This window comes from Cajanus cajan, chromosome 10 (assembly GCF_000230855.2).
Source record: "Cajanus cajan strain Asha chromosome 10, NIPB_CcT2T_4, whole genome shotgun sequence".
Taxonomy (NCBI): Eukaryota; Viridiplantae; Streptophyta; class Magnoliopsida; order Fabales; family Fabaceae; genus Cajanus; species Cajanus cajan.
In genome coordinates, this window is record NC_138526.1 from 50000946 (window position 1) to 50024166 (window position 23221).

General features: G+C 28.7%; 2 protein-coding genes across 2 annotated transcripts; both read right to left on the reverse strand.

The window, feature by feature from the left end:
• Nucleotides 1-314: 314 nt before the first annotated feature.
• LOC109806536 (protein HOTHEAD) lies at nt 315-7228 on the reverse strand. Its single transcript, XM_020368970.3, has 5 exons — nt 6595-7228; nt 2774-3093; nt 1964-2349; nt 970-1538; nt 315-831 (listed from the first exon to the last, which is right to left on the reverse strand). The coding sequence occupies exons 1-5, from the start codon at nt 6999-7001 to the stop codon at nt 777-779; spliced, it is 1737 nt and encodes a 578-aa protein (XP_020224559.1). The 5' UTR covers nt 7002-7228; the 3' UTR covers nt 315-776.
• Nucleotides 7229-7355: 127 nt separating this feature from the next.
• LOC109806535 (protein HOTHEAD) lies at nt 7356-11146 on the reverse strand. The gene is made up of 6 exons (XM_020368969.3): nt 10988-11146; nt 10359-10710; nt 9726-10036; nt 8878-9263; nt 7766-8334; nt 7356-7653 (listed from the first exon to the last, which is right to left on the reverse strand). Exons 1-6 carry the CDS (start codon nt 11061-11063, stop codon nt 7599-7601), a joined length of 1749 nt encoding a protein of 582 aa, XP_020224558.1. The 5' UTR covers nt 11064-11146; the 3' UTR covers nt 7356-7598.
• Between the last annotated feature and the right edge of the window lie 12075 nt (nt 11147-23221).

Below are 23221 nucleotides of genomic sequence, written 5' to 3' on the forward strand. Positions count from 1 at the left end.
ATATGTAAATTATATTAAAAAATCTTACAAAATTTAATATTTAAAATAATCTATTAAAATCTCTATATTTTTAAATACTAATAAAAAATTTTAACAAAAAATCTTAATTAAATACCACTAGGTTTTAATAGATTCTTAAAATATCTTAATTATCTTAATTGAATTACACTAGATTTTAACGAACTCTTAAAAAAAATTATTATCTTGATTGAATACTATATTACTTTTTTATTTTAATTTTTTCTTTGATTAGATACTACAACTTTTTATAATGAAAAATCTTTTAAAATTCTAATCTAATAGATCTTACAAAATAAATTAATAAAAATCTATAAATTTAAATAATATCATAAAAATTATAAATTCTTAAAATAACTCCTTAAATCTTTACTCACTTAATTTATCCAAAATTTAAATTTTCTCAAACGTGTAGTTCAGCAATAGGAGTTGATCTACCCTTAAGCAAGGTCAGGGGTTTGAATCCTGTCTTGTGTATGTAGCCGCGTTAAATCTTGGAGCCAACTATCCCACTCTTTGAGGTATCTCTAAGGAAGGAAAAACAAAAAAATACCTCCTTGAGGGGTTGCAACAATTTTTATTTCTAAAAACCCAAAACTTTCTCGATAATTTAATAATCACTCTTCCCAGTTCACTCAATTAACAAATAAAATACAACAATTTCCAGTCCTACATGCTACAACCAATAGTTCTTGTCTTCCAAGTGCACCCCTTTTCTCCATTTCTCTTGGGACAATTTTCATATTACGTACTCATCCTTAAATACCGGCCTTATTCCCCAACCTATTCTGTAAAATCTTCAGTGCCGTGTACCTGTGACAAAACATAAATATATCATTAGCATGCAAAAGCTGAAGATTATTATTCAATGGTAATTTGGCAGCCTAACTTGTATAATGACAAAGTTAATAAAAAAATGTTTAGTGGGTGTTATGTTGTCTATGTACATACCTGCCCATCATCATGACAGTAGCCTGAGGATTAGTTCCTGGAGACTCAGTAAATGTTGAGCCATCTACTATGCGGAGTCCGTCAACACCAAGAACTTTATGCTCAGAGTTCACTACCTGCTCCACACGGCACCCACCATAGTAGTGCCAAATAGTGGTCACAGAGTCTCGACAATACTGCTCTAGTGACTTTGTGTTATTGGGTTGCTTGGGAATGAAGTTGATATTAGCCTTCAGACCGAGCTCAAGCATTTTATCTGCATTTTGTCTTTCACTCGAAGTGTAGTTTGTGATATGCTCTGATTGGCCAACCTTTATTACCAAGCGAACCCCATCCACACAGCGCTTAAGATCATCAGGGTGCCTTAAGTAGTTGAAGGTGACAGTAGGGTTGTCCTCCACGTTCGTGTTTACCAACCTGAGCTCACCTGTTGACATAGGGTAGGCAACTTTTGACAATATGAAACCTCCCATGAATTCTTCATATGGTACGTCTTTGTTGCTATTCACAATAGGTTCTACACCTTCTCCTGGTCTTTGCTTTGGTGGAGTTGTGGACGGCTGTTCTTCCTGGTGTATCATGTAAATGGAAAAAATGATTGTGTGTGGACATTGCTAACTAGTTGCTAATTTACTATGATCATGTTTTATGTTTAGCATTGCTCTAGGGACCTTGTGATTATACATGCAATTTAAGATCAATTTCTAGTTAGTTGCCCAGTGTTTTTTGGTTATGATTAAGTTATTAAGCTAAATGCAAATTAGATTCTGAGAGTTATAGATGATGGCTACACAGAACTAGAGCTGCACTAAGCAATTACTCTAAGAAAGGTAGAAATTGGATAATTCATTTCATGCCTTAACAGTACAATTTCAGAAAGCTAAAAAGAGAATTGAAAAACGGTCTAAACATCTTACTCAATTGTTAAGCATTCCAACGTGCTATAACATCACTTGCACCCAGAATAAGTAAATTTAGCGAATAGATTGCATACCTCAGCTGACGAGGTACCATGGCGGTAGTGAATGCTGTCTCTGGTCTGGCCATACCCACTAGTAGCCTCAATGTACACACCAAATTTTGTTATACCAGCAACTTCTATGAGTGACTGCTCAACTGGTCTCTTGAAGGGAATAAGAATTGTGTTCATGGGGCTATCAGCCATGCCTTTCCCAACAAATTGGTTGTCAAGCACCACAGGGATGTTCAATTTCTGAAGATCAGATTTGGGGCCAATTCCACTGATCATTAGCAATTGAGGACTCCCAATAGCCCCACTAGACACAATCACCTCACTCTGACTGTAAGTTCCAAGAAATGCCTCATGCTGCTTCCCATTTTCATCCTTGAAAATAACCCCCTTAGCTTTTGGTGCTTTTCCTACAACCATATCATCACCATTTTTCATTCATGTGATTGTAACTTGTAAGCCACTGGCAATGGCCCCCAATTTGGGAATAACTATCTTTTAATGCAACTTTTTTATATACTACTAGAGATGTTCTTATTGGAAATCACTGAGGTCACTCTATTAGTAGATCTAAATTCTAACTTTAAATATAAAAATTATCACAAAAAAAATAATTCTATTCAAATGCACACTGATTCTCCATCATATAAATTAAACTTATTTTGTATAATGAATCAAGTATATCTAAGATCATTTATTAAAATAATCACTGAAAAAAAATTAAATTCAAACTCAAACTAACCCTCCAACATAAAATTTCACATGAAAGCATACACTCCCATGGCCATCAAGTAGACCAATTTGATTAAAAAGATCTTTCTTATATATATGTACCTGTTGTATCAAAAACAATCTTTTGGACAGTGGCATGGGTCAAAACAGTAAGTTTGCTCGGATTCGCAGAAGCAAGTAGTTCAGCAGCTGAGTGGCGACGGCCAGAGCTGTCATAAGTGGTTCCACCAACTTTGGTTCCATACAAATGCTCATATGTGAAGCCATTAAAAGGAGACACTCCAGCATCTAGAAGCGCGTCCTTAACTGCTCTCTGCCAACCTGAAAACTTTGGCCAGTGAACAAGCTGCTTCTCAATCCAAAGATATGACTCGTTCATTAGCTTTGTGTCCCACCCCCGTGACTCCAATTTTCTTATAAATCTGCATTATAGTATAGAAAATGTAAATTAAGGATGGTCATACACTAGCGTTTACAAGCAGCAGATCGTATGATATTGTATATTTTAACCTTAAATCCTTGTGAATTTATTTTTTTTACATCATCCAAAAGCCAAAAGTTCTCATATTCTATTAATATGAAAACTTTGGCAACTGAGATTCACATTTTTACGTTGGTATAATATTTTCTACTTTAAATTTAATTTTTTATAAATTTAATTTTTTATCATTATTTAAAAAATTTCATATTAATAGAGATTTTGTATTTACTTATAAATTCATATTTATCCTTTTAATTCAATAATGTAAGACTTTGTATTTTAAAAAACAGTTTATAAAATATGAGATTTTATTTATATCCCAACAAAACATACATCAATACTATAAAGAGTTTTATACTATCAATTAATCAAGCACTACTTTTATATGACTTTTTATTAATTTATTACAAAATTAATAATTTATGGGGTTTTTTGATTCATCCATAATGTAAAACTATTATGACAATTCATCTCTTATTTTCTCATTAAAGAAATAAATGTTTTTGAGGAACATCACTAGTTCTATATTATTTTATAACTTCAAATATGCGTAACACTCATAATTTCAATATACAGCAAACACTCATAATTTGAATGCATTCTGGTCACAAAATGAGTGGAAACAGAGTAATTGTGATTCGCAACATGTGAAGGTAGCTATCGGGAAAAACTAAGTTGTACGTCAACTAGAGATTAGGTAATTAAATAATATATAAGTGGAAAGCAATCCTCACTTTACAAACCGGTTTTGTAGGGTTGAGTTAGACTTAATCTACTATCCTATACTAGAGCCATTTAGATCCACTTTAAATAAGCCACCCACCCAATGACGGATCTACTTAGTGGCTTGTGGGGGCAGTTGCCCCCACTAACTTTTGAGTTATTATTTTTTTATAATATATAATATTATATTATTTCTATTTGAAATCTAAAAATAGAAAAAAAAAATAAAAAAAGTTACAAAATTAAAATTGAATTTAAATTTTATTGTAATTATTTTTGTGTGAGAAGAAAGATTTTAAAAAAATATTTTAATATGTTATAAAAATTAACAACAAATTACATATTTTAAAAAAAGAAAAAAAGTTGTTATGCATTTAAATTGTAAATCAAGATAAAAAAATTATAAATTAATAATGTATGTATTTTAAGTAAAAAAAATCATAAGTTGTTATTAATTTCTTTTTGGATATTTTATATCTTTTTCCTATTTTATTTTTACTTTTTCAATTCTATTCATATTTTGAAGTTCCTCTCTACCTCTAACGTATTTTAAAGTGTAGAAGAGTGAAATTGAAAAAAAAAAATTCTTCTTCCATCTCTACTCCTTCATGTTTCAATAACTAAACTATATATTTAAAGTGATATTTGAGGTCAGTGTATTTAAAGTTTTATTTTTATATTACTTTATTTAAAGTGATGTGCTTGAAATAGTTGAGGAAGATGACATAAGTTTAGCGCAAAAAGGTGAAGCATGCGCTTTATTGAATTCTATGCAAAATTTTGAATTTGTTTTCACCTTGCACTTGATGAAAAATATTTTAGGAATTACTCATGAGTTATCTCAAGCATTGCAAAAAAGTGATCAAGATATTATAAATGCTATGAAATTAGTTTCAGTGTCCAAACAAAGATTACAAGCAATGAGAGATGATGTTGGTCTTCTTTGCTCAATAATGTTTCATCATTTTGTGAAAAACATAACATTGTGATTCTAAATATAAATGACACTTTTTAAACACAAGGAAGGTCAAGGCGTAGGGTATAACAAGTTACTAATCTACATCATTTTCAAATTAATTATTTTTTCAAGTGATTGATTAACAACTTCAAGAGTTAAACAACTATTTCACAGAAGCAAATATTGAGTTGCTTCTTTGTGTAACATGTTTAAATTCAAGAAATTCATTTTTTTCATTTGACAAGAAGAAGTTGATTCATTTTGCTAATTTTATTCTTCTGAATTTTCTCCGGTTGAACTTTTGGCATTAAATAACCAACTTGAAAATTATTTCATGGATGTATGTTTTGATAGTGTTTTTTCAAAATTAGAAGGGATTGATGATCTTTCTATGAAGCTTGTGGAGATAAGAAAACATGTTGTATCCATTGTAGTATTTGCTTTTAGAACTAACCTTGATACTACTAGTGACAACTACATTAGTTGAAAGAGTTTTTTCTACTATAAATATCATCAAGAATTGGATGCGAAATCGTATGGGAGATGAATGATTAAATGATTGTTTAGTTACTTATAGAGAGAGAGATTTTTAATAATATTGAAAATGAGCAAATCATTCAATATTTTTAAATTATGAAAACTCGTAGAGAACAATTATGATATATATTTTTCTTTATAAAAATTTTATTTTATATTTAGACAAATATATGTATTTAAATATTGCCCCACTACTTAAAATTTCTGGATCCGTCACTGCACCCACCATTGATACATGCCTCATAGGCATGAGGGGGTGTATTGAGAAAAATTCAAGTCCCGCCAATCCTAGATCATTAAAAAGTCTAAATTAGATAATTAAATAGTATATAAGTGCAAAGCAACACTCACCTTACAAGTCAATTTTGTAGGGTTGAGTTAGATTTAATCCACTATTCTAAGAGTAGGTTTTCCAAGGGTTGTAAAGGAACAAGGATCGAACGAGCACCTCAACTAAATGATTTTACCAAAAAACAAAACTACATTACCCAAAATCAAATTCAATGACTATAGCGTGTGCGTGTGCGTGTGTTTCCTTTTCCTGAGATCCGACACTCTCACCTAACCACTTTCATGACATATAATAAGGTTAGGAAGGAACCCACCCAGAGCATTTAAGTGAGATGAAATGGCAATTTCATGAGAATATATCACCCATTCATAAATATCGTCTCTATAACTTGATTAGTAGTATTTACAACAACAAAAAAATTCTATAACTATCATTTTTACGTGTTTCTCTCCATAATAAATGAAACACGTCATGTCATACTTTTTTTTTTTAGCATTACACTAAATTGACAGGATCCTTAGATTACTTCAGCTTCCATCATATTTAGAATTAGATTTGCCCAGATAGACCCAAACTCCTTTAGTCCTATTTAATTGCCAACTTAATTTTTCAATAGAAAAATTTAGATAATTGATTTTTTAATCAAAATTAGAGTTTAGTAAATAATATCTTTAAATATTAAATTGTACTATTTTAATAAAACTTTAAACTTTATTAGAAAATGACTTTAATAAAATAAAATATATGATATTACATTTAAATTTTATCTTTTTCTAAAATTATCGTCGGACTACAAATGAAGGTAGTAAATAATTCATAAAAGTTTTATTTTTAAATTTTGTTGTTGTGGTTGAAAAATAAAACATAAAACAACTTAGTATTCTTTTAAGAAAAAAAATAAAAGCTAATAAAAAGTGGAAGTGGAGGTGTACTCTGGGTTTGCTCTAGTGTAGAAGCCAGCGTTGATGGAAGTTCCACCTCCCAAAATTTTAGCCCTTCCATTGATGACTCCGTCTGTTGAAATGAAGTTATGACAAACCGTTTTGTCTAACAATCCAATGTGAAAGTTTGACTTAAAGGTCACATTGGGATTGTTGAAAGGGACTCCTCCTCTCTCAAGCAGCAGCACATTGTACTTCTCAGAGAGGGTTGCAGCCAATGCACACCCTGCTGCCCCTCCTCCCACTATTATATAGTCATAATCACCCTTTCCCCATGAACTTGCGCTTTTGATAAATGAGTATTCTTCTTTTGCATATCGACCCTCAGAAAGGCCTACATACTTGAGGAGGCATACAACTAACAAGACACACAATTTTAGTGCTCCAATGGACGCCATTGTGTCTGTCACAGAATTTAACTGCCCTGTGCAGTGTCCATCCTACAAATACATTCTATCCCTATTCCCTACCACAATTCTCTCAATTCTTCTTTGCTTTTTAGCTTCACGTTTCAGTGGAGGGGGAGACAAAACCGCAGAATCACACTCTTCAACTTTCTTTGGAAGTGAGGAAATATCGTACAACTACTTCAAATTTTGGTGGAATTAATACAAGAGCAAAAAAAATCAAAACTTTCAAGCTAAAAATATTGGATTTTTGCGGAATTTACTGTGTAAAAATATATATGGATTTTAAAATTAATTATTATAATGAAAATAAATAAATTTAACAATATATGGCTTATAGTAATATTGGACTATGGAAAATGGCTTGAAGTTTAAACCCGGTCTTGAGGAGTTGCAACAATTTTTGTTTCTAGAAAATCTAAAACTTACTCGATAATTTGATAACCACTCTTCACAGTTCACACAATTAACAAATAAAATACATCAATTTCCTGTCCTAGATGCTACAACGAATAGTTCTTCTTGTCTTTCAGGTGCACCCCTTTTCTCCATTTCTCTTGGGACAATTTTCATATTGCATACTCATCCTTAAATACCAGCCAATTTCCCCAATCTATCCCTTAAAATCTTCAGCCCCATGTACCTGTGACAAAACATAAATACATCATTAGCATGCAGAAGGAGAACATTATTATTTGATGGTAATGACAAAGTTCTATAATGTTTAGTTAGTGTTATGTTGTTTATGTACATACCTGCCCATCATCATGACAGTAGCTTGAGGATTAGTTCCTGGAGACTCAGTGAATGTTGAGCCATCTACCACACGGAGTCTGTCAACACCAAGAACTTTATGCTCAGAGTTTACAACCTTCCCCACATGACACCCACCATGGTAGTGCCAAATAGTGATCACAGAGTCTCTACAAAACTGCTCTAGTGATTTTGTGTCATTAGGGTGCTTGGGAATGAGGTTCACATTAGCCTTCACACTGATGTTAAGCATTTTCTCTGCATTTTCTTTGTCACACAAAGTGTAGTTGGTGACATGCTCTGACTGGACAACCTTTATTGCCAAGCGAATCCCCTCCACACAGCGCTTAAGATCATAAGGGTGACTGAAGTAGTTGAAGGTGACAGCAGGGTTGTCCTCCACGTTGGTGTTTTTCAACTTGAGTTCACCTGTTGACCATGGATCGGCAACTTTTGACAAAATGAACCCTCCCTTGAATGCTTCAACTGGTATGTCTCTCTTGCTCTTCACAAAAGCCTCTACAGCTTCTCGTGATCTTTGCTTTGGTGGAATAGTGGACAGCTGTCCAATCTGGTTTATCATGTAAAAAGAAAAAATGATTTCTGATGGATATTGCTAACTAGTTGCTAATTTTCTATGCAAACTTTGGGATCGTGTTTTATGTTTAGCATTGCTCTAGGGACCTTCTTGTTATACATGCAATTTAAGATCAATTTCTAGTTAGTTAGCAGAGCGTTTTTTGGTCATGATTAATTTATTAAGCTAAATGCAATTTAGATCCTAAGAGCATCTTTATTCTTTAGTATCTATCTGTAGTAGGAGTTACTTAAAATTAAGCTACTGCTACATCGTGAATTACAGGGTTAAAGTTATCAATGTAGAAGGAAGAGAATATTGCATTAAAAAGAGAAAGTTGCTAATAAAAGCGATTGTTATATGTCAGAAAATGAGACTTAAGACATATATATAAACATCAAGTAAGAGAAAGCCATGCACCTCAATTTTTACTATATGTATGAGATAATGACTTGCAATAAGACTCAATTGTTAAGCATTTCAATGTGCTATAATATTATTTGCACCAAAAGTAAATTTAGCGAATATATTGCATACCTCAGCTGACATGATACCATGGTGGCAGTGAATGCTGTCTTTGGACTGGCCAAACCCACTACTAGTCTCGATGTACACACCCAAATTGGTTATACCAACAGTTTCTATGAGCGACTGCTGAACTGGTCTCTTAGAAGGAATGAAAATTGTGTTCATGGGGTTATCAGCCATGCCTTTCCCAACAAATTGGTTGTCAAGCACCACAGGGATGTTCAATTTCTGAAGATCAGATTTGGGGCCAATTCCACTGAGCAATAGCAATTGAGGAGTTCCAATTGCCCCACTAGACACAATCACCTCACTCTGCCTGTCAGTTCCAAGAAATGCCTCATGCTGCTTCCCATTTTCATCCTTGAAAATAACCCCCTTAGCTTTTGGTCTTTTACCTGCAAAAGTATCATCACCATTTTTTTCTCATGGGATTGTAACTTGTAAGCTACTTGCAATGGTTTGAGAACAATTTTTTTTTATTGTTATCTTTTTATTTAGTACCATAGATGCTACTAGTAGAATAAAAAATGCTAGTGATGCTCTCTAACATTTTTTTACTAATACTCTTTATTATTGGTTGAAAATCACAGGTTTTTGTAGGTCCTACTGTTAAATCAGGAGACTTATTAAATGAAATTCAAGACTTGCAAGATCACAGGTTTTTGTAGGTCCTACCGTTAAATCACGACACTTATTAAATGAAATTCATTGCAAAATTTGTGATTTCCAATAAACTTCGGTCAATAATAAAGAGTATACTCCTTATCTATACATAAAAGTTCACAAGAAAGGATATACTCCCATGACCATCAAGCAGACAAATTTGATTGTAAAAGATGTTTCTTATATATACATACCTGTTGTATCAAAAACAATCTTTTGGACAGTGGCATGGATCAAAACAGTAAGTTTGCTCGGATTCGCAGAAGCAAGCAGTTCAGCAGCTGTGTGGCGACGGCCAAATCTGTCAAAAATGGTTCCACCAACTTTGGTTCCATACTTATGATCATATGTGAAGCCATTAAAAGGAGACACTCCAGCTTCTAGAAGCCCGTCCCTAACTGCTCTCTGCCAATCTGAAAACTTTGGCCGGTGAACAACCTGCTTCTCAACCCAAGGATATGACTCATTCACTAGCTTTATATCCCACCCCACCTTCCTTATAAACCTGCATTTTAGTATAGAATATGTTAGTTAAGCAAATATTCCATGTTTTAGAGGAACATGACTATTCTATGTTGTTGTTGCCTTAAACTAAGTCAATTTTAGTGAGCAATTATGGAACTTAAGATTCCTTTAATCTTTGTAAACAATACTTATATTAAGACAGAAGAAAAATATATTATTTTATCTTAAAATGACGTCACAAGATTCGAAATAAGGCTTGTTACCTTATCTTTGGACTTAAAATTTGGACAAAACTTAGGTGCAATACATAAGTCCCGTTGTGCTATTCTTCGATCAGAATGAAGGGAGCGTTGTTTTGTTACCTTGGGTTTGCTCTAGTGTAGAAGCCAGCGTTGATGGAACTTCCACCTCCCAAAACCCTTCCCCTTGCATTGAGGACTCCATCTGTTGAAATGAAGCATTGAGAAGCCGAAGTTGCTGAAGTGTCTGCCAATGTAATGTGAAAGTTCTGCAGAAATGACACATTGGGGTTGTTGAAAGGGACTCCTCCTCTCTCAAGCAACAGAACATTGAACTTCTGAGACAGGGTTGCAGCCAATGGACACCCTGCAGTGCCTCCTCCCACTATTATGTAGTCATAACCACTCTTTGGTGAAGACCCCGATGAGCTTGCTCTTCTAATAAATGGGTACCCTTCATTCCAGTTATACTTACCTGCAATCAATTTTTCATCAAAACCATAGAGGATACACATAATGTAACATTTTCTTTTCCTTATTTTGTGTAGGATGACAACAACAAAATTATAACATGTAAACCTGTACGTACTGTTTTATACTAACAAAAGGAGTAAACATTAGTGAGCAGAATTTGTTGTGTTACATTTTTTTTCTACTAATTAAGAAAAAACATCACTATATTTTTTATCATGATAAACAAAACAGAATATGTTTATATATGTACTAGGAAATGGAACATTTTGTGTATGAACCTTGAGAAATGGAGGGATAGCCGAGGAGGCATAGAAGTAAGTAGAGAGAGAATTTGAGTGCACCAATGGACGCCATTGAATCTGTCTCAGAGCTTCTTCAACCTCTAAGTGTCTGCCTCTGGTTGGCCTTGTTTAAATATTGAAAACAACATTATATCCGTACGACAACCGTGTTAATTGCTATTTATTTTATGTTGCTTCACATTTCTTTTAACAAGAAAGCTTTAAGACTTAAATTAAGGAGAGCGATGGGACAATAATGTTATTCATCAAGATCAAGCTGTTTCTTTAGAGGACTCCGTATCCCTCTTGTTCAAATTTAAATTATTGAGTTATTTTCAGTTGAATGTCAGCAGTTGACACTTACTCATTATTTTATAAATTTTAACTAATTAAAATACTAAAAAGTATGTATTAAATCTTAAACAGTATTTGTTCTTGTCCTTTTAATAAGACTCGATTAATAAATTTATCATAATTAAAAAATGTTTATTTAATTAGTAATATTAAATTTGTTCTATGTTTATATTTTTCTAAAATTATTTTTAATATTAATGAAATATATTTTTATTAATTTTAATTATTTTAATACCCATCATTGATATATTTATTGTTTTATTTTTTATCAGTAATGCATTTGAAGAATTAAAGCAATGTTCTTAAAAAGCTCTTCATAGAGAACAAAGTTAGATTTCAAAGAGTATAATTTAGTTAGTTGAATAAGGTGTGTGAGTTGTTATAGATTTTTGTTCAATTCTTATGGATTAAAAAAAACAAAATTAGATTATCAAAAATCAGTATGAGAAAAATGACTCAATTAAAGATATTTTGTACAAAAAATAAAGTATGAGACATTTTATATTAATTCTTTAAAAAAACCGATCTTTCATTAGTATAGCCACACTGGTATTTATTTTGTACGAAATTACATGTATCTTTCGCAATTAAATTAGCAATCCAGTCTCAAACTCAAAATTTCCATGTCAATTAAATCAACAATAATATAAAGTTAATAAATAAATATTACTCAATTAAAAGAAATGAAGGAAATTCAGAAAATAACAATGATACAGTAGTAGGTGCTGTAATGAAAAAAATTAAAGTGTTCGGTGCATGTTCAGAAAGGCTGAAACAATATCTGAAGAAGGCATTAATGAGGAAATGAGTTCGAAGGTTTGGATTCAACATCCTCTGGACACCACACAGCTCACTCACCGGCAAGAGCAATAAAAGCTCTATATTAATTATTCTACCAAATATATGTAACTTCTCTCTCTCCATTCACTACTTTTTTGGTTGCTTCTTTATTTTTTTATCTATTAGTAATAATTACAAAATTTCAATTCTCTTTTCTTACTTTTATCATTTTGGGAAGATCAATATCACTAGTAGTAAGAAATTTATTTTGTTTTGGTGATTATTGCTGGAATTATTTGGTATATATTGGCAAGCCGATGGGACAATGAATGACCCATTATATTAGTTGATCTACTCATAATTGGAACGTTTTGGAATAATTAAACCCCTTTGATTAGGAGATTAATTTGGTAGTATATCATTCGGCGTGAATGCCTAATATAATGAAAACCACATATAATTGCTAGCTACATGCAATAAGACAACCGATTATTTAATTTGCGCCCACACACAGAAGAGGGAAGCATGCAGTCCTACGTACAAATTATAATTGTGCAATGCAACTTAGTATGCATTATTAATAAATTATGAGAAAGTATGTAATCATTGCTTTAAGTTATTGTTTTAATTTGTTAGCTTCTTTTTGACCTACAGTTGCTACAATATATAGGTGTATAATTAAGTTCTACTATAGGTGCATAAGTTCAATGTCCAAATATTCAAGGCTTATGATCGATGTCATGTAGTATAAATATATCCGAAGTGAGGAAGACGAAGGTTAATTTTTATATCAGATCCAGAACACGGGTCAAACACTCGAACATTTTATGCTATGTTGAGAAGATGTGAAAGTAGGAAGAAAAAAAAAATAGAGAGGAAATATTTCTTTAAAAATAAAATGATAGATAGAGAATAATACTTCAAGACCACATGATATAAAGTTAAAGACATAAAAATAATTTTAAACCAAACATTATTATCTATTTAATGATTAGTCAAAATTTAATAATATTTAGTTTAATCATGACTTTAATTGTTAAATTGAGGATCAGGAGATATTCATTAGAAATTTTTCACCTTTAACACTATATTCATTAAAATAACATTTTAATAGTTGTAGAGACTATCAAATTCACTATAAAAAACTAGAGGGGTAGAGGCACTTCGTGCCTCTAATAGTTATTCACTAATAAAATATTAGAAAGTTGTGTATAATTATTTAAAGAAAATTTAAGTTTTTTTTTATATCTAGGAGTATAATGGTCCATTAAAAAATAGAGACCAAAAAGCGGTTACATCTCCTATATCTCCTTTATAATAGTTATAGATATAAACTTTAGCTGAAAGATAACTTTTTAGAGAAAATGAATATTGATAAAAATAAAGAGAAAATGAAAAAAAAAATGTGAGAAATATGACATTTTAAGAAGAGGTCACAAAATTATTTTTTCTTCCCTCACTTTCCATTCAATTTAAATTTCATTTTTTTGTTATATTTTCTTCCTTTCCATCATCTTAAGCAAACATAAGGTTACAGTCTTATATATCCTACCTCCACAGAGAAGGTTGGAAGAAAAGGACAACATTTACTTAAATTTTAAAATAAAAAATCAAAATAAATCTTTTAAAAAAAATTAAAATGAATTTCTAATAAAATAAAAGAACAAAGTCATTTTTTAAAAGATAATGGACGGAAACAATTTTTTCCCCAAGATAAAAGGAACAAAAGTTTGGCTTGAATAAGAAATGATAGTGGAAGAAAAAAGTTGAGAGTAATTGAAGAGTGAAGGAGCATTCCATTTATTTGGACAGTCGCCAAAGGCAAAAACGATTTGAATACATTGGTTGCATACACACTGTCACTGACACACCAATTTGATGAATGCAAAGGATTATTAATTTGCACACGCTAGTACAATACATAGATGTACTATTGCAAGTGTACATGACACATGAAAAGTTAAGATGTCGATGCCAACGTAGTTTCCAGAGTTATTACTCGCAAAGTGGTTGGATCCTTCCCAACCCAAAATAGAATTCTGTAAACACGTCCACCTCTTACGGAAAAAATTAACCATGTTGTCCCGTGTGCTCTTCTGTAAACTATTATGTCACGTGAACACTCACTTATAATGTAGTATCATAAATCACTCATTTCCTTTGTCCAAAAAAAAAAATACTCTTTTTATTATTCTCTCTAAATTTATATATAAATAAAAGATTAAAATATTTTTTTACTTCTTATATTTTCTACTCATGTTTACAAACAAGATTAAACTAGTTACAATTTAGAATTTACCAATTACTCACAAGTATGATCAATCTTAAAATCCTTACAAGTTGGAATCTAAGCTCCTTAATTAATTATCAGTTCCTTGAATAACTTAACCAATAAACCAACTTTATAAACAAGAGCTTAAGAAAGATTAATGACTTACTCCATTTCTAGAGATAAGCACCATTAGTTACTCTACTTCAATTCAAAGGTTCACAAGTATTTTCCAATCATTTTAAAATCCAAGGTTCAAGTTAAGGGAGATCAAATCATAACAAACGTTAAGTAAAGAAGATAGAGCAATAAAATTGAATAGCAACTAAGATTGGTAACTTTGAAAGTATACATGAGAATGAGTTAGGTTACATCAAACCCCCAACAAGAGAGAGTTTAGCTACACATAGACATGTAGAACACTAAAAATGATGAAGAAAAGATAAAGTTTGATCTTGAAAGTTGAAGAACTCTCCAATCATCACACACTCTCTAAGAAAGGTTCTCTAATGATTACCCTCTAATATCCTCTACTTAGGTCATAAAACCTTTTGTCATAATGACATGTTAACATTTATGGCGCTTGATGTGAGACAATGATCTACCAGCACAAAGTCCCTAAGATTGTGGTGCTAAGCGTGGAACTCAAATTCTCCTCTGGAAGGTTCACACTGATCGTGAGTTCCTACGTTCAACATGAGACTTGAAATTGCTCAAATGATTCTTTACCAAGTTAAGGTTGAGCGTGGAGACTTAACCTAAAAACTTATTATTTCTTGAATCTTCACCAATTGTTACTTGCTTCTGTCAATGTTTTCTAACATTATTCTCAACTATAAAATAACAATAAAAAAACTTGTACTACTAATGTGAGTTAAAGACTAAAGTTAACTTTTTTACAAATTTAAGTGATGGAAGAGCATGGGCTAAAGGCCCAACCACTAGAGCAATGGCCAGGAGGTTACTTGGAGATTTGACTGCTTCAGAGCTTAGTGGGCCCAATGGGCTTGGTGGGCCTAGGGTGCTTCTCACTTGGGTTTTAATTGATTGAACACCATGTTTAATTGTATTTTCTTAGTATAGGAATTTACTTTGTTGTTGGTCTTGTATTTTGACCATAGATTAGGGTTTAGGTGTCTTGGGCTTAATTTTGGGCTTCTTGAGCTTTGGGCTTTTGATACCCAATATTGGGCTCATTCTTCTTCTTATATTTTTTCCTATTCATTGTATTCATTAGACCAATGTATTTCGGTCATTAGATTAGGATTATATGAAGAATACATTAATAAGAGAATTAGGTTTCATTTATGCATCATTTAGAGGTAATTTGAGATGAATTTGAGTCACATGGATGGCATGTAGTAGTTCCGGCCATGTGAGCTCAAATCCACTTCAAATCACTCCTAAATGACACCTAAATGAAGGTAGCAATCCGGTTTAAGCATGTGAGTGGCCAAAGTTTGAATTTCAAATTCAAAATTTGAAATTCAAACTTGGCGCCAACTTTGCCTACTTGGTTGCCGCCAAGCTTGACCTAATTTGCCTCCTATAATTGTATCTCTTCCCTCCTTGTAAAGACACTTTTGAATATATGAGAATTCCTGAACAAATACTTCAGCCAATTCCCTCAAAAGTCACCGAAAATTCCAAGAGAGAAAACCTAAGAGAATGCCTTCAAAAACCTTAGGAAAACCTAGTTTTCCTTCCTTTTGAAGTGTGCAATCCTTTGAGTTCATGAGCTTGGATGCTTCCTTCTTTCATTTCCGCAGATTGTTCTTCATCTTCAAGAGTCTTCAAGTGTGTTTCTATCTCCATTGAAGAAGATCCGAGCCTAGGAGGAGTTTAGGAAGAGTTTGAACTTCACTCCTACTACTCACCTCCATCATTAAGTAAAATCTTAGACAAATCAAGATCTCAAGTCAAGGAAAATTGGATAAGTGTTTCAAAATATACCACAAGATAACATAGATTATAGCACTTAGCATAAGTACAATGACTAAAAGGGTTTATTTCAAACTATATGAATTAAAAAGTAAAGTAAGAAAACTTATAGGAACTAAAAAAATATTTTAACCTAAACAAAAAATGCTTAATTTTTTTGAACTCAAATATAAGTAAATTTCAGTCATGTTAACTTTATTTACTGTGCTTAATCTAAAAATACCCCTACAACAATTGTTGAGAATAATATCTATAATAAATTTGATTAAAAATATTTTAATAAATATAATGTATACTTTATATGAAAATGTGAAAGTTAAATATATTTAACTACTTTATATTTACACGTTATAAAGATTATCTATTTAACATAAAATCTCATGTTTGATTTTCACTACGTTCAAAAATCTATCAAATCAACGATAGTCACAATATGCAAACAAAATCATTCTCTAGTAAGTTAAGGAGACTCATAACAAAACAAGAAAAAATACTCTATTTACTATTGATTCAAAATTACAAAATTTAGTTGACATTGTTTGTGATTTTTAATAAATTCTAGTCAATAAATAAAGAGTGTATTAGAAAGATAGCGTTAAAGAGAATATTATTAACCTTATTTATATATTTAACATCTATGTGAAGTTAATCATAAGTTTAACGAACTTATTTACAAGATAGATAAAGTTTTAAACGTTGGTACTTAAGAACACCATGTACTCTAAATTAAGTTATAAATAAATACATCTTTTAACACTTTAGCATAGATGAACTTATTTATTACCATGTATTTTGATTTTATATGAAAATAATTTAATATTATTTTCTCTTCAATTATAAAATCAACTTATTCAATCTCGATGGATTAAATAAGTATTGTGTGTCATGTAGAAATGATCTATTTAGGGTAGAACCTATATTTAATCCCTATCATAAAGGGTATCAAAGTAATACAATATAATATAAATTTTAAAAAATAAAAAATATTAAAAATTATAAATTAACATAAATAATTAAATTATATTTATAAGGCAGGTGTTAGAAATAAGTTATTTTAATTTATAAATTTTTTTAATATGTATTTATATAAAAAAAAAATTAAAAAATATTTTTTTTTTAATTGAACTAATTTAACCGATTTTAATTGTTTCTGATTTTGAACTAATTTTTCACTCGTTCACTTTTAAACAATTTTTAAAATCAACCAAACCGATAAATAAATCGGTCTAACCGACTAATTCGGTGGAATTTTAAAAATCAGGATTATTATATTTGTATTATTCCTTAAAATGCATCTATCATATTTTAAAACAGTCCTTTTACAAAAGATTGCGTTGACGCCAAAATAAAATGTGCATTAACTTGTTCTCTTGGCAGTTAGGTAGGCAATTAAATGTATGGATCATAAATTTATATCAATTTTCAAAATTCTTTATTTCCCATTACATTTTTTTCTTTTAGATCAGCCATTAGTTTCATTTGGGAGGTAATAAGACATGATAATACTCCAATGATTTATTTATACTACTAATTTACCTACAAATATTCCTATTCCTTTATTTTAGGTACAGTATTAAATGAAAATAGTACTTCTAGTTATATTTATTATCTTGTATAAAACACTTTATTACTTATATAAGCAAGAAAATTAATAAGAGGATGTAGAAGGGGGGTTTAAAATTGTTCATGATACATGCACACATTTTTTCATATCATTGCCATTCTTATGTCAATTAGATGCGACAAAACTTCGCTCAAATCTTCTTATAGCTGTCAAAAATTAAATGCCTTTGCAAAAGATTTGTGATTTTTCTTTGTTTTCAGCTTTCAGCACCTTTCATCGTATGAAAGTTACTCTCTCTAAACTTGTGAATTAAGAAACATAATTAAGTATATTTAATTTTTATGATTTTATATAAAATATATATTATATTTAGTAAAATATTTATAATTACACTTATTGTAAATAATATTCTCATTTATCATTTCAAAGTACTTTTTCTTTCTTATACATCCTTAATTTTTTTATTTATTTTGTCTATAAGTTTAGGATTGTAATTTTTAAATTATTAAATTTGGAATTTAATTAACAAAACAAAAATAAGTGATTTTTTTTTAAAAAAATTAAGTAAGGAAATATTAATTAAATATAAATATTTTTGTTATATTTAATAAATCGTAAAACTTCTTTAATAAAAATTAAAAAAGGATTTTAATGATAATAATCCTTTATATTAATTGGGAGAAAGAGCACATGTTAATATAATAATTAATTATTGTTTAATTATAGATTAATAAAATTTATAATTGAGTATAATAAATAAACTAACTTGTATAACAGAATTAAAATTTTAAAAATTTAAAAGAAAAATTTCAAAAGATCTATTAACCTTTTTTACCGTCTTGTATAAACTAAATTAAGTGTATCCTCGATTTATATCCTATCAGTAGATGAATGAAGGCGTTGAGAGAGTATTCGGATTGAATATAATACATTAAATACTCAGACACATTTCTTCCTTTTATATTATAAGGAATTGTCTCTAGTAAAAAAAATGCATATTAACAGAGCTAATGCATCATCAAATTATTAAGGATACACAATATATCTATAAGTATTCGATTCTAACTTTAATATTGTTATTATAACTTTTATTTATAATAATAATAATAAGATACGTGAATACTTCTATGTTATTTTTTAGTTTTTTTAATATTGAGAAAATAATTCAAATTTTCAAATTCAAATTTTTGAGATATTATTTAGATTTTAAATGATATTTATTTTTTAGGATATTATTTAAAATTGAAATATATTGTATTTATTTTAGAGATGTGTTTACTCTTTTAAAATTATAATGTAAGGTCAATAAATAGAGACTCTTTGAGATGAGAAGAATCATCTGACCTGTAGAGGGAGTCACCTTAAATGAAAGAAGAGGTCATATGAAGGAGAGTTTCTAAATTTTGCTAGAAAACTTGTGAATGATGGTTTTCAAGTTTCGCCAGAAAACTTGTGAGGAAGGGATTTTCAAGTTTCACCCATAAAACTTGTGAGGATGAGATTTTCAAGTTTAACCCACAAAACTTTAAGGGAGAATTTTGAAGATATAAGTAATACATTTGAGATAAATAATAAACATTTTTGTAGACGTAAGCATGAAGGCTGAACCACATTAAATAAATTTGTGTGATCTTTTTCTATTTCTTTTATGATATTATTTTAATATGATTTTCGTCATTATTATTGTGCATAAAAAAAGAAAAAAAATTTACCCAACATTTAATTATCGATATATATTAATTAATTGATTAATTATAAGCTACCCATGAAATATTTTGTCCACAAAAAAGCCTGCAGGTAATATTACTTCAAAATAATTCTTTGTTTAGGAAAGTTTTAGAATTATATTTTGAAACTATATTTTTAGCATTATTAAAAATTTATTTTCGAGTCTTATACAATATATTTAAATTTGAAAATTCATGCATAATTTATAATTATACTTCAATTTCAAATAATTACTCATTCATTATATAATAACTCTAAATTACATCATATATAAATATAATTAAAAAATAATTTGTATTTTTAATATTTATAAATTATAACATATATATTTATTCATATATCCGTACAACACATGCATCAATATCTAGTTATTTTAACTATTTTAACTTTTTTTAAAATGACTTTACAATATTTAGTCCCTTCATTATACTCATTCTCTGCTATTTTAAAGTAGTTTACTCAAAAGAAAAATTTCAAAAAATTATTATTTTTTCCTCTCAAATCTGAATGAACCCACTCGAATTACCCATAACTCTAGTCAGGTGTGTCACCCACCCAATCCAAAAGAGTTTACGATCGATAACGGACTTTATATTTCTTGCATCAGTTTGTTTTGAATCCATATTTTTCACCCAAATTTGACTGAACCTGTCATCGGCCATATATTTTGCATGATGAATTTACGTGGAACATGATTTCATAACATGAATATATAGTTTAACATTTTAAAAGTATATATAAAGAAACATATTTCATGAGAATCAGTGTCTTGGATGAAAATGACAGTAATCTATTTCAATTTATTAAATTAAATAAAATAATGTCTATATATTTTATGAGAATGAATGTCTTGGATGAAGATGACTATAATCTATTTTAATTTATTTAATTAAATAAAATCATGTAATAATGGTAATAATAATTATTTTTATATATTAAATATGAATGGTTATTTTATATGATATAATGCTTTTAGAAATTATTTTTTGATAGGAAGGTTTTTAAGAGTTTTTTTAACTTCTTATATTTGATTTTACTTTAAATTTATTATTTAATTTATTTTTTATTTATCATACTTATTTATGAATTAATTTTAATAAATTTAAAATAAATTGTCAATAATTAAAAGTAATCTTTTGTAGTAATATAAATTATTCATCTTAAATGAAAATATAATTTATATCTTTAAAAATATTAATTTATAAATTTTTTAAATATAATTTATATATTAAAATATAATATTTATTTGTATATACAGTTTATTATAAAATTTAGTTATATATTATAAACATTTAGCCTATGAAATGTACAATGTTAAAATGCTAGTAAAACCAACTCCTATATATTAAATATAAATATTTATTTTGTACAAAAATATTTTAAGAGTTTTCTATAATGAGATAGTTTGTAAATATTTTTTTTTTAATTTTTTTATCTAATTTAATTTTTATTTATTATAATTATTTATGAATTAAATATTAATATTTTAAAATAATTATCAATAACTAAAAATATTTTTTTATGACAGTACAAATTATTTATTATTGTAACGCCCGATTCTAACGCCCAACTTATATAATAATAATTATATATTTCTTATATAATATTTTCGCAAATATATCGTTAACAATATTTTTTTTATGGATAAAGATAAAGAAACAGAATATGTTATGAATTTAATACATAACATAAGTATTTATAATAATATATTATTTTATACAATATTTTTTCTTTCACTTCTATTACAATATTTACATTGATAGTGAAAAAAAAAATTATAATTGAAATAATATTGTTGACAATTAAAATTATAACAAATCCATCAAATAGTCTCCATATCCCAATTTCTTTCAAGTAGAACGGCAGTAATAACAACTGCAAAATAATCTGGAATCCCAAGCAGATCCATCTATTTTATAATATATTTAATTTTAAAAACAAAGAAAAGAGAGGAGTAAGAACAATATCCAATAAATATAATAATTCAAAATAATAAACAGAATTATTTATAATCACTATTAAACATATATATATATATATATATATATAGAAATATAAATATATATATATACAGATCATATATTAGATTTTCATGATACAATAAAATTTGAATTATACTTATAGTGACTAGTTAGGATAAATGAGCATCATCATAATACCAACCAACAAAAGGATATTTCACCTTAACCAACAAGAGGATATTTCACCTTCATTTCTTACTCATTTAAATCCCCAAGGTCAAACCTCCAGCTACAAATAATTCAAATTTTATCTTCTATGACCATAGAACAATATTTATCTTCATAAATACGTGAAGAAATAACAAGAGTCCAAAATATCACAACTATATCATAGTTGATTATAAATATATTTACAATAAATATAGTTACGTAAAAAAAATATATTAAGAATACCAATAATATAAATAAATATGACAATCATTATAAAATAATTAAATAATATAAAATATAAACACCTTAATAATTATTATAGACAAAAATAAACATAGTTTAAGCAAATAAATGAGGTTAGGGACACCTCACTAGATAAATATACATAAAAAATAACATAAAATGAGGTTAGGGACACCCCACTAAATAAATATACATAAAAAATAACATAAAAGTATATAAAATTTTAAAGAGATAAGGTTCTTCTCCCCCTTACTCCGTAAGCACTTGCGTAATTTGTTGTACGGGAATATTTCAATCATTTATGGGCTGGTGCTGAGGTGGCACATAAACTCATACTTGTGGCACATAAACTCATAGACCCCTTGTTGACCTGACGTGGCATATGGATGCTTGCATACAGATTCGTGTTACACTTATAGTTATCTCATCCTGATTTTTAATTGCTTTATAAAAAATATAAGACCATGTAGGATTCAAACCCAGCACCAAGCATTTGAAGTCCCTAAGCACAAGGAATAAAACTACTAAACCATTTTATTTTATATGTTTATAACATCATGTAAATTTATAATAAGTTATTTCTCATGACAATATTTATAATATAATTAGTTAGTACACACACACACACACACACATATATATATATATATATATATATATATTTATTAATCTTATTGAACATAAAATTTTATAAAATAAAACACTATTTATTTATACTAATTAATTTAATTACTTATTAAAATATATAAGTTGTAATAAATAATTTTATATATAATCATAATATGATAAATATTTATAATATTTTTGGATGTCATCTATATATATATATATATATATATATATATATTTATTTATTTGTATATACATGATAAAAAAATTGTGAAATATAACTATCTAAAATAATAATACAATCAACTTTATCTATGTTAAATAAGGTATCTAAAATTAAAAAAATAAAATAATATATATATATATATATAAGATAATATTGTATCATAAATTTAGAATATTACAATTATAATCTAAAATATAATTAATATGTTTAAAAAATTTCATGTATACTAATTTTAAATGTAATATATATATATATATATATATATATATATATATATATATTACATAGTATTTATATATATATATATATATATATATATATATATATTTGTTATAAATTTCATTTA

What these genes read in the sequence shown, in the direction of transcription:
- LOC109806536 (XM_020368970.3), bottom strand. Translation starts at nt 7,001, where the DNA reads ATGGCGTCCATTGGAGCACTAAAATTGTGTGTCTTGTTAGTTGTATGC. An exon ending in GATTGTTTTTGATACAACAG is followed by an intron (nt 2,350 to 2,773) that starts GTACATATATAT and finishes ATATGGTTGTAG; the next exon opens with GAAAAGCACCAAAAGCTAAG. An exon ending in ACTGTCATGATGATGGGCAG is followed by an intron (nt 832 to 969) that starts GTATGTACATAG and finishes GTTTTGTCACAG; the next exon opens with GTACACGGCACTGAAGATTT.
- LOC109806535 (XM_020368969.3), bottom strand. Translation starts at nt 11,063, where the DNA reads ATGGCGTCCATTGGTGCACTCAAATTCTCTCTCTACTTACTTCTATGC. An exon ending in CTATCCCTCCATTTCTCAAG is followed by an intron (nt 10,711 to 10,987) that starts GTTCATACACAA and finishes AATTGATTGCAG; the next exon opens with GTAAGTATAACTGGAATGAA. An exon ending in GATTGTTTTTGATACAACAG is followed by an intron (nt 9,264 to 9,725) that starts GTATGTATATAT and finishes ATACTTTTGCAG; the next exon opens with GTAAAAGACCAAAAGCTAAG.